The following is a 14,755-nucleotide window of genomic DNA, read 5'->3' as shown; positions in this document are numbered from 1 at the left end:
TGCTTTTCCCTTCCACTCTTGCTCCTCTTCTTCTTTGGTCTCCTTTCTTCTTCTTTCTTCTCCCCCTTCTATTTCTTCTCTTTTTTTAAATAAAAAAGAACTAATTCACCTTGACTTCTCCTTATCTCTTTTTGCCCTTGTACTTTTCTTCTTCACTTCCCTTCACTTTTTCCTTTTCTTTTCTTCCCCTTCACTTCTCATTGATCTCTTTTTGCCCTTGTACTTTTCTTCTCATCCATTTCCATCCTCTTCTTTTCCTCTACTTCTCTTTTTCTTCACCTTCTTCTTCTGCTCACAGCAGTATGAGCAAGTTCAGCACAATTCCTGTCATGTTGAACAACAAAGTCAAGCAAGTCACTAATATGTTGGGCTAGTACAAGTCATCGATTGGGCCATTCATGGATACCCAAGACCTCAATCATAAGATTTGATTGGGCTAATTAACATCGCCAACCAATCCATGCCTAAATAGGTGCCACCAAGTCCCAAATGGAATCATCAGATTTCTCTGCAATCAAGGCTTTTCTTCGCACCCAAGGACCACCAACGTTTGGAGAGCAAGAAAGTGATCGAGCAATCGTTGTGTACTCCTAGATATCTGATCAGCAGAAACCTGGACTGGGTTGGATCATCATTTGTACTTTAAACAAGATACAGAGAAGCTTTAGGACTGTCCACGTGTGCTTGTGTTTGTGGATCTACACTGCACTTCTCTCTATGCTAAACACTCTCACAACATTAATAGTCTTACAGATTAGCATCATGATACCAGGACGGGCAGCTGAACACTCTCACAACCTTAATAGTCTTACAGATTAGCATCATGATACCAGGACGGGCAGCTGAACTTAACAACAAACCTCATGGCCTAACCACACAAGAAGAAACATTCTTTCATCAGCATTGTTCTGACTTTTACAAAAATAATCTTGATAGTACCTATCATTAAACTGCATAGATCTTTTGATTTACAAGAGAGGTTGAAGAAAGCCTCGAAATATTAATTCATGATGTGCTTATCTCGGAATGAGCACTAGAAGTTCAAAGACCTTCACTGGCCAACTGTTCAATATTCGGTGAGTCGTATATAATGCAACAAAGTGTCTTGCCACTTGAATCAGCACTAAGAAGAGAACAGATCCAACAGTGAGGGGCATGTACTTTTGCAATAAGTTAAATCAAAACAGGAATTGAATGAATATGAGCACCAAATGCTAATAGCTTCAAACATTTGATGGCTTTGTTGTGTAAGGACTGCACACAAAGGTGCCACCCCACGATCTCAGCCTTTAGGAATTTGGACCCAGCAGCCTACATGTTGACTTATAAGATGAAGCATCTTACTTAGTGGTGGGGCTCCCTCTGATCTTTCAAGCATCAATGTAAACGGGCTGATGTTTCCTCCAGCTTCCCGAGCCTCCATCCTTGAACATCTTAGTGATTTTCCAACCTTCATCATTACTCTTCCTTGGGATACAAGGCTTCAGTTATAAATTGAGAGGCTCTCTTCTGTACAGACCAAACTAGCCATCAACTCATCCACATTATACCTTTCAAGACACTCCATCACAAAATGTACCCTGTGAATATAATCCTCTTGCAAACAGTGACTTCTAGACAAGCAGCTCCTCCCAGCTACATCCTTGTAGTCTTGTCGGCACTATTTTGCAGCCACACACAACAGCAGAACACAGCAGACAATGCGGCAAAGCAAGTGTTGGCCTCATGCCTGCTATATACAGTTGTATGAATTCAATATATCGATATAAACACCTATTGCAGTGTACTTTCAACATCTAGGTCAGTGCCACGCACGCAGTACAAAACCTATGAAATAGATGCACAGACATGTGTACTCTCTCTCTCTCTCTCTCTCTCTCTCTCTCTCTCTCTAAAATAAGGCCAATTGTCTGTAATGAAGGTTTGAAAGGCTGTAGCTCGAAAGTCACTTCTTACAGAATACATGAACTCTCTCTCTCTAAACAAGGAGGATTTTGCACCAATCCTCTATAATAAAGGTTTGAAGGTTAATATATGTACCTTAAAAGTCACATTCTCTCAGCTAGTTGATCCACAAAGCATAGGAGAGGAAGAGCTTTCTTTGTATCAAAGCTAGAAAGATGTGATTTCGCCTGGCTGTGCAGTTGTCTCGCAAGGTTCTTGCACTTATCCATACCAAGCAGCCTGATGTATGAGGAAGAGGAATTCTCCGGCATCTTCCCACCATGTTCTGGGTCAGCCACATCCTCTACAACCTCATACAGGAGACCTAGGGCACGGCCATACTGTCGGAGGCTCTGAATCTGATCCTCTTCTGCACCACCTAACACAGCACCACATACAGTAGAGCATTCTGCAAACGCAGCAGTTTTAAGCAGGTGTATGTCCTGCAGACCTTCAAAGGTAAGCTGCTGGTTGTTGCCTTGGCTGGCCAGATCTAGGTATTGCCCTGCAACCATACCTTCTGAGCCAACGGCTTTCCCTAGTTCTGCAATAACCCTGAGGACCCTGTCAGGGCAAACACCTGTGCTGTTTCTGGCCACATGCTCGACACCTAAGGCATAGAGGGCATCTCCTGCAAGTATGGCGAGGCTTTCACCAAAAACCTTGTGGTTCGCCGCTTTTCCTCTTCTCAGTTCATCATCGTCCATACATGGCAGGTCATCATGGATGAACGAGGCCGTGTGCACCATCTCTAAGGCGCAGGCGGTCGCCATAGCCAGATCTTCTGAACCGCCAACAAGCTCACATGCAGAAATGCAGAGAAGAGGGCAAACCCTACTGGAATCAGCAAAGACAGAGTATCTCATGGATTCGTAGATGGAGACCGGGTTGCGGACAGGGATGGCTTTATCCAGGGCCTCGGCGATGGAGCTCCTCTTGGCCTCCAGAAAGGTGGGGAGGTCAAAGTGAACCTCCTGCCCTTTCTCCGTTGTGATGGCCAGGGTGATCATTGGCCGGTTACGCACAGGAAAATGAAAACAGCCATAGCCATGGCCGTGGCCCTGGCGGGTGCCAAAATAAGCGCCGCTACTGGTGGTCAGGAATGCAACGGTTCTGATGAGAGCTGTTCCCGCCATAGCCGCCCTTCACAAAACTCTCATGCCAATCGTCTATAGCAGGGGGTTGTGATTTGAGAAATTAGTTCTTAACCTAAGTTTTTTGTTTTTAGGAGTAGAGAATTAGTTTTAAGAGATAGAGAATTACTTTTAAGAGATCTACACATTCCTTATTTGAGAGCTCCCACTTTGCTGCCACGTGGTGGCGAGCTGGGAGGGTCACGTGGCGGGCACAGCAACGAAGTTAGTGCCTCATCGATCGTGTCCAGGATTCGCATCCACATCCAGTCGTCTCATCAATCGCATCCAGGATTCGCACATCATGCTCAAGACTGCTGGAGTGGATTTGCCAATCTTAATCGAAATCAGAAGTGGAGCTCACTTATTGCACCTCGACCCGCCTCTGCTCGATTGCTTTTGCACCTCTGCTTACTAGGAGCTCCAGTTCAACGGTTGCCTCACGCCCACCGTCCACCTTGCTCTGTGCCCATCACCTCCAACGGTTGGCTCATTTGCCCATCACCACGACTCAGCTCTCCGCTCCACGGTTGGCTCCACGACTCAGCTCCACGACTTACCTCCATCAGCTCCAGCTCCACGAATCAGCTCAACGTAAGTGTGTTTTGTTTTTTGGTATTGTTTTATTTTGTTTTAAAAGAAAATACCTTACTCTGTATTTATTTTGGTTTTGTTTTAAAAAAAATTATCAAACTCTTCTCTTTATTTTGTTTTAAAAGAAATTATTAAACTGTTTATTTTGTTAAGAATGCAACAGTTCTGATGAGAGATGTTCCCGCCATAGCTGCCCTCCACAAAGCTCTCACGCCAATTGTCTATATAGCAGGGGGTTGTGATTTAAGAAATTAGTTCTTAACCTAAGTTTTTTGTCAAGTATATATATGAATATATATAGAAACATGGATATGAGAGAAGAGGGAGAGAACCATTTTTGTATTTTCATTTAAAAGAAATGTTTCTATATATATGTCTATATATACATGTACAGGAGTTTCTCCCTTCAATACCAGTATTTTGTGGTGCCTGACAAAGAAACCTCTATTTCAATCTTCATTTGTGTCGGGTAAGATTAACTATAAGTATAATAGATTTATGGTAATTTTTTAAATAATGTTTTATTAATAATTCTCTCTTTTCTTTGTAGGGCCATGAGTGAAGAAGACATCTATACTTGATGGTCAGTGTAGTGGAGATGCGCCAGTTATATACCATGTTGGACGGCGACATCATGCATTCCCTGTCGTTGATGGCTCTAGGAAGCGATCACATCAGTAGATCGATTGAGTGATTATTGCTACTTTTGCTACTTTTATTTTTTTTGTTGATCTTTTTCATTGCTCTGCGCAACGAGGACATTATTTGCATATTTAGTTGAAAATCGTTACTTATTCGATGATAAAAATCTTTTTCATTGCTACACAAGAAGGATGCTTATTTGCATGTTTAGTTGAAAATTGTTACATATTCATACATATGTTTGTGCTCATTTCATATGGAGAGAGAGAGAGAGAGAGAGAGAGAGATAGAGATGTGTGTATGTACATGTATGTAACATAGAGAGAGAGAGACACACATACATACGTATATATAACATAGAGAGAGAGACACACACACATATGTATATATAACATAGAGAGAGATACACACAAACATGTAAGAACATTCATTATATATGTGTTATAGCAACGTGCATGGTAGGACAAGGAAAGAGATCATTGTGTGCAATCTTGTGTACGCTAGGGAATGAACGCCTTATTTTTTTGTGCTATGGTAAGAGAGAGAGAGAGAGAGAGAGAGAGAGAGAGAGAGAGTGAGTGAGTGTGTGTGTGTGGGGTAGGCTCTTATTACTTTGGGATTTGAAAAATATGGAGCTAGGAATCCTACTTCCAAACCTTTGACAATGACTTCATCTTATCACTTTGCCCATTGGTTCCATTTACTGACAACCTATTATATACATACGAAGCATGGGTCACAAAAGAAAAGTTCCACAAAATTACCATGTGGCACAAGTTCAGAGGTTAGAGGTGACGTGCGAAGCATGGGTTAGCCCACTAGTAATAATAATGGACTCTTTGCACATGTAAGGAAAGTGTTTCGTCTACATAATAATGGACTCTTTGCACATGTATAATTATTACGGTAAAGTGTTACGATGCTTGTGTGCATGAGTTGTGGTGAGGGGAGGGGGAAGATTATATGCAAGGTACATTAGGGAGGTGGCACACATCTCGTTCTAAATTTATAAACACATGGGAATGTACCCTTTTCCCGGTTTAGCAAAGCACTTTCGTTGATAAAAGTGGAGGACAACGAATTGTTATAGAGTCGTTTTGTGTATGACATAGTACTTACCTTGAATGAACGTGGACAATTAATTGTTATAGTCGTATAGTTTGTGACATAGTACTTACCTTGCATAGAGCCTCTTTAAGCTCTATTGCCGAAGGGAAGCTGAAACATCATTGGGGTTGAAAGAAAGAATTAATATACAAATCCAACCATAGACAAGAGATTGAATCAAAAAATACAAACAAGAGCATTGGGTACAGTACTCCCCCGCCCCTCCCCCCTCGGGAGCTGGCCTTGGATGGAGTGGGGCCTGCCCAAGAGGATGAGGAGGGCCCAAACGTGGGTGGCTCTCTCTTCCTCATGTGGGTATTAAAATATTGTATTTCCAGATTCGACCCTTGGAGCCATTATATAATAACTTGAACATCCAAAGATAGGCCTTTTCTTTTACAAAAATAATCAATATGCCTTATGCACTATCTTTACAATAAGTAAATTGATAAGATGTGCTAAGCATGGATTTTAAACTACCATTCTTGATCAAAGCCAAAACATGACGTTAATTAAATATAAAAATTGGCACATCACCATACTTTGCATGACACCACACGATGATCACCCGCGCAATACAAGTAACACCAGTATGTCCCCAAATGTGTATGTTTGTAACTGAGCTTAGTTGTGTGTTTTCTTATATGAGCCGATGAGGTCTGGACAAAAATCACTCAAGCATGCACTAAGGATAATCTCTAGAGTGAATGTCCAGTTGAATGTATGGATGGAGAGTTCTTAAATAAAACTCACTCTAAATTATAAATATCTAAATGATCTTAGTGAAATGAAGTCATGAATGAGGACTCTTATCATCATTAAGTAAGTCAAATAGTTTACAAACAACTCTATTATAGAACTATAGAATATCATGGTTATCAAATTCCTCAACCTCATTACCGTCCCATACCCGTATGATAATGGGAAATTTAACAAACAACAAATCATTGTTGTCAAATTCCTTAACATCTATACCTATATGAAAAAGGATAACGACAAAGGTAAATGTTCTAAAAAAATCTTTCAATGTGAAAGAACAATATCTAACATACACTCATCGGTGGTGGTCAACTGTGAGATATACTTCAAGTTGTGGTCCCAAGTCTTGATAAATATTGTTCTAACATATACTTCTCATTCACAGAAAGGATGCAACTGATGTGAAGATCTCACATTACTCTCGAGTTCGATCCTCATTGTAGTCTTTAAGCTCAACTTGTGTAGTTCCACTCTCCCCAAGCCTCTCATCTAAGCGGTCAACTAAAGAGTCTACTTTTAACCTTGTAAGGTCAACTGACCTCTTAATCTCTACTCCCTTTCACACAAAGAATAGAAAGGAACATGCATCAAGAATCATTTTAGCTTCTATTCTCAACTTTCTCACACACACACATAATAAGAGCAAGTAGAAAGCAAGAGAACTCTATTGGCATAAGGGGTATTGTGTCCTTGTATTATGAGAAATTTGTTTATATACATATGGCCCTTATTCACACTTGGGAGCCTAAAACTCATAACTTAACAAGGTGAGCATGGACATGGCATGCTTGCTCATAAATATTTCAACTTTTATTGTGCGCCAGCTAGTTAACCCAAAATGGGATTAACATCCACCCTACCTGATGCAGGGTCATGTCCTTTTAGGAACTTGTTTATGGCTTAAGCTCGATCATATAAAGTAGCTTTGTTGTTGGTTACAGTGCTCCTGTAGTCAAAGAGTTGTTCTAAAGTAAGGTGATAGAGTCTAAAATCATGTGTTGATCAAGGTTTGGTGTATGTATATGATGGCAAGTAGCACAACCTACCATAGAACATGATAATTCTTTCAAATGGGCATGTCACTATAGTGAGCTCAAGAGGAGTCATATCTTTCTCTCGGTTGATCTATAAGAACCATGATAAACTTAAAGAATATATCTACAAGTTGCCACAATTGTTGGATTGGGTATGGTCTTCCATGTTCTTATTATTAAAAGATAAGCATGTTGGCATTGAAGCTATATGTTGTCGAAGTTCTCTAGGTGAAAGAATGGAAAGTTGAAACAAAAATGTGAATATTTCAATTGCTTTACCCATAACTTTACAATTGTGTATCTTTGATAGATTGGCATGTAACATGGGAGCATATATATACTCTCTTGCATTATCTTTGATGATAAGGTAATACTTATGCCATGGAGGAATGTTGAATACCTCATGGCCTTATATCCACTAGGGGTGTGCCTTGTTTTTTTTTTGCTTCCATCTTTTGTAAATGTACACTATGGGATAGGTGACAAACCATATCTCCAATAGATCTATCAACTATAGATTATCAAATTTTGTATACTTGGCCACATTATCCCACAAGTTGCCCTCCCTATTCATTGGTGTGTAGCTCGATCATATCTGGCTTCAATTTCCTTGGTGGAATTATGGCATCCATGCAATGCCTGTCTTTAAGATATAAGCCTTTGGATATATCCTAGTGTGGGATTAAAAGGTATATTTTGCGTCAAAACCTTAAACATTAATTAAAGTTGAAGAAAAGTATCATTGCCGCTGGCTTCTTTGAGCTTTTTGTTAATGGTTTATAGAGCTTCAATATGAGCCTTGCTCAAGATCTCCCTTTCTCATTGTAACTCTATGATCTTTTCTTCTAGGGAATCCTTCTAAATGTTAAGCACGTATATTCGACTCTCTAACATGCATGTCTTCTAACTTCTATGCTTCTTCCTTCTATTATATATAGTAATATAGTTGGGTGTGTAACATTATTGTCATCCTTTGGACTCCTTCCCATAGATCTTGCATCTTCTGCTTTTGAACATCTAGCTTCTTTTGCTTAGTACCCACTTTAGTGCAAAGAAAAGCATTATCATCTTCAAGTTCTTTTACCTTTGCTTCTGCATTCTTCTTATCTGTAGTGAGGGTCTCTATTACTCCTCTTAGCTCCCTTGTGGCTTCTACTTCTTGTCATTTTGTAGCATGTACCGATGTTGTGAACTTTAATGCTTTTCCCTTGGCTTTGGCTCTACATCCTTATCTTTGATTGCTAGTGAGAGAATTCTTCATACTTAAGATCACTTTTGCTTTCCCCTTGGCTTTAGCTACCTCCTTGTCTTTGTTTTTTAGTGAGAATATTCTTCATACTTAAGATCACTTTCGCTGAAGTGTGGTTGTTGTTGAAGTGTGGTCCATTTAATTAAGATCATTCTTCATTCTTAAGAGCATTCTTCATACTTAATATCACTTTTGCTGAAGTGTGGTTATGCTGAAGTGTGGTCCATTTAATTGTGTAATAAGGATATTACAATATGCAACTCACCCTTCATGTATTCGAATTATTTGTTAACACTAGTTTGGTACCAAAACAGGACACTTGAGTGTCCTTTTTTGGGGGTTGCGGAAAAAAAAAATCAAACTCCTAATGTAGGCTTTAAAAACCAAAATGCTTCATTGGGCATGTAGAACATAACCCTATGCTTATGTAAAAAATGCTAAACATATAAAATGCCTTTTTATTTGGAAGTACATAAGCAACAAAGTAGCATATGTCTTGAAAATGAACATTTTTCAAGATTTTTCCAAATATGCAAGCATCATTCTCTCAAAAAAAAATCCAATGATATCAATAGCATTTTTCCCAAGATATTTTGATAGCATACATCAGTCCAAGGAGGTAGAAGTTCACCAAAAAAATAATTTTCCTTTCCTAGAATTTTTTCCAAAAAAGTTGCATAAAATCAGCAAAAGTAACACATATTATCAAAACTCAATCACGCCACCAAAAAATAATGTAGCCCTATTAATGAGAATGTTGATTATTGGTTTTCATGCTTGAGATGAGATAAATAAGCCATAATTTGATGTGTGTGACACTAACTTAGCCTCCACTTAAGTAGGTTCTTATCGCCTAGTTCTAAAAAAATTGTAAAAAATAAAAATACAAAATTTGATCATCTTTTATCAAAAACTAATCATAACTATGCTTGCACAAGTAGTCTACACCTATAGTTACAACAAATAATTCACTTACACAGCTTTTCCCTTTGATGAAAATCAAAATTAGGCTCATAATTAGACATTTTATGTATTAAAAACAGGTTGCGCAAAAGGCCATGTATGAGAAGAGGCCCAAAAAGTGGCTATAAAGTTTTGGAAAATTCAAAACAAAGTAGTATTTACCCTATATAACATGGGTGCACCTCAAGTTTTACATTATTAGCTTGTATATGGAAGGAGAAAAATTCATGCTCCACCTGTATAAAAAACGTCATTTCAATATTAGCGAGTCAAACATTTATCCAATAATTGTTGTTTGATGATTCTAGGATTTAGTTTACATCATGGGCTTTCCATCAAGCCAAGTTTCATGATCAAACTATGTCCCTTCTAAAAGTTATGTCCAAATTACTACTATTTTGAAAACAGCAAAAATCATGCGTTTTATCAGCATGTGTCTAAGAAAATTAAAATATTGCCTTGCAAAAGCTAAGAAAAGCGAAATTTAAAAAATCTCAAGGATTTTTTGGGTCTTGAGGAACATCTGTGGATGTTAAGCATTTCAAAACTCTTAATAGATTGCCCACAAAATTCAAGAAAAATGCTAACTTTTCAGGACACTTTTAGTGTCCTCAGGACACTTTAGTGTCCAATTACAGAACTAGTATTAACCGGTAGTGTGCATAGAAATCCTCAAAGGACTTGTACTTGTTAGTGAGGAAATACATCATAGAGTTTCCTTGAGGCAGTTTACAGATATTCAAACCGATGAGGTTAAGGGAAAGAGGGATACACAAACTGATGAGACAGTTATACACAAAGTGATTAGGTTAAGGCACCTCAAGAAAAGGGAAAGAGGGATATACAAGACCGATCTCCAAAAGAGGTAAAGGTTGAACACAATGTTGAAGCATCCACCTCAAAAGTTGTCTATAAAACCACAAAGTGTTTCTGATCCAAAGAGAATCAGAAGATGAAACAATGTCTAATACCTCACCTAGTGCCTCTTTAACGGTCCAATCTAAGCACTAAAACCCAACTTATCACCTCAAGTTGAGAACCACATTCTAATAACATGCAAAGAACACGATAAGCAAGCTAACATGAAAAACTAGCTTCGACAGCAGCAAAGGTTTTGGTAGTAGATTTATAATTGAATACATGTCAACCATAATAAGGGCATATAAAGATGGTATGTATTGATGTTTCAAGGCACATGGATGATAATCATCATGGGGAATAAGATTTAAAGAAAAAAAGAACACAAACCTTACAAACCTTTGGAGAGTGATTATGAAGAGGAAGGCGAGCTCTTGAAAGTGAAGGCAAGTCTGGTGCTCATGGAGATGGCATTTGTAGCACACCACGGTGATCACACTTATAAAAGATGATGGCGGTGGCACTTATAGAAAATGATGGCAATGACACTTACAATAGATGATGGCGATGGCACTTATAAACAAATGAGGGAAAAATAACTAAAGATATACATATTGATGAGGCTAAGGCACCTTGGGACAAGGGAAAGAGAGATATAGAAGACTGAGCTCCAAAAGAGGTAAAGTCTAGACACAATTTTGAAGCATACATCTTAAAAGTTGTCAATAAAACCATAAAGTGCTTCTGATCCAAGGAGAATTAGAAGAAACAATGTCTATACCTCACCTCTAATGATCCAATCTAAGTAATAAAACCCAACTTATCACTCCAAGTTAAGAACCACATTCTTACAACACATACATAACACAATTTAAGCATGCCAGCATGAAAAACTAGCTTCGACATGTAACACGGATTTTGGTAGTATATTTAGAGCAAAAAACATGTTGATAACAAGAAGGGCATATTTAGATAAACAAGAAGGGCATATATAGATAATATTTGCACATGGATGATAATCGTCAAGGGAAGAAGCTTTAAAGAAAATAAGAACACAAGCTTGGTTATTACTGACTAGAAAATAAACCACGGGGGAGAGGAAGGTGAGATTTTGAAAGAGAAGGCGAGTTTGGTGCTTATGGCAATGAGTTTGTAGCACATAATGGTGATGGCACTTACAAAGGATGATGACGATGGCACTTATAACCTATGATAGTGATGGCACTTGTAGCAAATCATGGCAATGGCACTTATAGCAAATGATGGCGAGAGAGAGAGAGAGAGAGAGAGAGAGAGAGAGAGAGAGAATGAGATGACAAAAAAAATAAGAGCAAGGTAGCAGTTTGAATTGCACGACATATGACAAATTTCCAAGACCTTGGAAATTAGAAATTGTGTATTTCTATACCATAAAAAGCCAGAGTTTTTCACGACATAAAAAACTTTAATGATTTTCTTCTTCCCTTCTTTGTGATGATCAAAGATGTTCAAAAGTATTCCACTCTTGTTCACAGTCTTGTTCAAAGGCTAAATGTTAATTTTTACATTCTCGTTCAAAGGCCAAGCAGTGATACTGAGGTCCACCCTCTATCAAGTTCAAAAACTCTATAAACCAGACCAAACCATCTCTAAGGTTGGGAGACGTGAGTCCATAATCTTGTTTAGGGAAGTGGTATCTTCATAAGTGTTGTCTTCATCAAGGATTACAACCTTTCTAGAGCGTGAAAGCACATTAACATGCCTCAAGATCTACCAATAATCGGGAAGCTAGGAAGTTTCCTCTCTTCTCTCTCTCTCTCTCTCTCTCACACACACACACACACACTCTCTCTCATACTCCACACCTAGTTAATCACAAGTAAGAATCATGCGAGCTTACCTCAAGCACACACACACACTCAAGCACACACACACACACACACACACACACACATTCAAGCACTCACACATGCAAGAAATAAACTCAACAAGAGTCCATATCTAATGACAATAGAAACATGAAATCATATAATAACTAAGAAGAGATTAAGATAAGTAAGAATGAAGGAGATCCCAAGCTTGATCTCAATTGTAGATTGTATCTTTACACACTCCTAGAAGTCACTTATATACAATCGAGCTTTGCTCGGCTGCCCATACTTATGGGATGCCCAAAACACGTTCTCATTACAAACTCAAGCCTTATATGGGCCGACTTTTGTTATAATGGTAGGCCTTTGTCCATGTACAATGTGAAACATGTAGGCTAGGGAGGGGATTACAATGTGAAACATGTAGGGTAGGGAGGGGATCACAAAGAGTGTATGGAAAGGAGTAACAAACCCTCCGTGCCTAGGCTAGCTTTCGTCCTTGAAGGTGATTATCACGGATCATTATGGTTGTGGCAATTTATGGAGGGCCTCAAAACAGAGGAGTGGATTGACTGAATAGGCTGGAAATCTAGGACACCCTTGCTTAGAAAAATTGAGTCAAAAAACACTCCTCGAAGGTCCAAAGATGGTGGGCTAGAAGGTACCGGACCCACTCATAGTAGCCATAGATTTGTCTATGGGTCGAGCTAATAGTGAAGTCAAATGCCAGTTGTTAAGCACCCTCATCAGATATTGGTGAGGGTGCTCATAATAGATGTGCTAGCCTTTGTTTATGTTTACATCCTTGAAATTTTCTAGGCAAATCAGAAGAGTCATGAAAATTTTACAGGTCTATTTGCATGTGGAAATATTTTAAACTGTGATGTTCTTCCAAAAAGAGTCTCATCACTTTCCGCATCTAATCTTTGTCAATTTGGTCCCCCTATGCACAAGGATGACAGTTTTGGAAAGTTTACCAAATATTCATTATATTAGAGCTTATTTGAGTACATCTTTGAGTTTTAGATCCTAGGTATGGGCATGTACTAGGGATCAATCCTCTAGGCAATAGGAGCATGTATGTAAGTGTCTCTAAGTCGATGCTTGTAGAGCCAAGGAAGTCGCTACCTTGGCTAATTTTATATGGTGCCCTGAGTATAGAAGTTCTTCTTTGTGGGTCATGTGAAACCAACCCTCATGTGGTCTATATTATTCTCTCGACACTCTTTCCATTTGGCTTCCAAATAATCCTTCAATATTAGCTTGTCCATTTGGTATATATGGGAATAGCCACTGGGCTAGCTTGCGGTGGTGGACAATAGTTGCATAAATTAACTTATTATACCTTGTGATGTGTTGTTGTGCCATAGTAAATTGGCATCTTATGGTAGTGGCAGCTCATAAACATCCTCCTCTGAGGGTTGCTCATCTCATCAATCTGACCCAGTCAATGGGAGGGAGGTTCTAACGTGTCATTGTTCACCAATGATGGATTGTCACTAGGTTTGGCTGTTTGAATGTTCTATGGGTTTTGCGATGGAGAGGTGCCTCTTGGCATTTTTGGATGGGTGGCATCTCCTTCTTCCACTTTCCCTTTGCCTTCGTCCTTGTGTTAGTTATCTTTCTTGTGCTCTTCTTTGCTTTGTTGACTAGAGTCATTAGGTTTAGCTATGCAAATGTCATGTGGGTTTGGAAATGTAGATGGATCTATTGGCATTTATCTATTGCCATTTTTCGAAGGATGTCATATCCTTCTTCCACTTTCCCTTTGCCTTTGTCCCTGTGTCATCCGTATTTTCTCTTCTTCGCTTTGCTGATCAGAGTTAGGCTTGCCATCGTCTTCCTTGGTGTCATCTTCATCGGTGCCTTTGCTTGGCTCCTTCAGGCTCTTCCTCTTATCACCTTCCAGTGAATCTATGTCCTTCTTTGGTGGCCCATTTTCAATCTCCATCATCAAGTCATCAACATCGTTATGCTTTTCAAGCTCTAGATGGTCGAGGTATTCAACATGCTCTATGTTAAAAAAGTGTGCATTTTCTTCTCATTGGATTGCTTCTCCATCTATTTACATATTCTTACCTACAACACTAGAAATAGTTATGGAGGGTAGGCTGGGTACTTAAGTATGCCAAGCTTTTGGTATCTTGATAGCTAGCCTTTTGCCTATGTCTACCAACCATTCATTGTCTTTAGAGCATTGTTTATCTTGAAAGGGTGCTTATGCATGTACACTTTTGCTTTGAGTTCTATCTTCTTCTCTTGATCTGGCTTTTCTAAGGTTTCTTTGTTAAATAGGCAGAACCAAGCTATGTAACTGTTATAATTGGGTGTTGGTTTGTGGGGTATATGTCCATGGGTTCTGGAGAGATATTGATCCTTAAAAGACTAGCATTGTGATGTAGGTGTCCATTAGCATAGGCAACTACTTGTTTATGATCTCTAAGTTGAGGAGCGGCAGAGACACTTCTAGTGATATATTTTGATATAAGGCCATGAGCATGCCTGACCAATTTTAAAAACCATGCGAGTAGTGGTTTTGGTGCATAATCTCTAGAAGTTCAGTAGTAGCTATTTGGCTTAACACAGCCACTTTGTTAAAATCTCACTCTAAGGGTGTTGAGG

General features: G+C 39.0%; 1 protein-coding gene across 7 annotated transcripts; it reads right to left on the bottom strand.

The window, feature by feature from the left end:
• Positions 1–866: 866 nt before the first annotated feature.
• LOC147637350 (geranylgeranyl pyrophosphate synthase 7, chloroplastic-like) lies at positions 867–3,153 on the bottom strand. 7 transcript variants are annotated; one of them, XR_015266026.1, is made up of 3 exons: positions 2,041–3,153; positions 1,345–1,509; positions 867–1,123 (listed from the first exon to the last, which is right to left on the bottom strand). XR_015266026.1 is itself a non-coding variant. In XM_086799134.1 (2 exons), exon 1 carries the CDS (start codon positions 3,078–3,080, stop codon positions 2,049–2,051), a length of 1,032 nt encoding a protein of 343 aa, XP_086655260.1. In that variant the 5' UTR covers positions 3,081–3,153; the 3' UTR covers positions 867–1,123; positions 2,041–2,048. The 7 variants fall into 7 exon arrangements, 5 of the variants coding, with proteins under 5 accessions (XP_086655260.1, XP_086655258.1, XP_086655261.1 ...); XR_015266027.1 differs by having other exon boundaries at positions 1,345–1,506; XM_086799134.1 differs by lacking the exon at positions 1,345–1,509.
• Between the last annotated feature and the right edge of the window lie 11,602 nt (positions 3,154–14,755).

Source organism: Cibotium barometz, chromosome 6 (assembly GCF_041138505.1).
Source record: "Cibotium barometz isolate CiBa-2024 chromosome 6, ASM4113850v1, whole genome shotgun sequence".
Taxonomy (NCBI): Eukaryota; Viridiplantae; Streptophyta; class Polypodiopsida; order Cyatheales; family Cibotiaceae; genus Cibotium; species Cibotium barometz.
The sequence above is the reverse complement of the archived record's forward strand: the minus strand, read 5'-3'. Positions and strand labels throughout refer to the sequence as shown.

Coding starts and splice junctions, on each gene's coding strand:
- LOC147637350 (XM_086799134.1), bottom strand. CDS start 3,080: ATGGCGGGAACAGCTCTCATCAGAACCGTTGCATTCCTGACCACCAGT.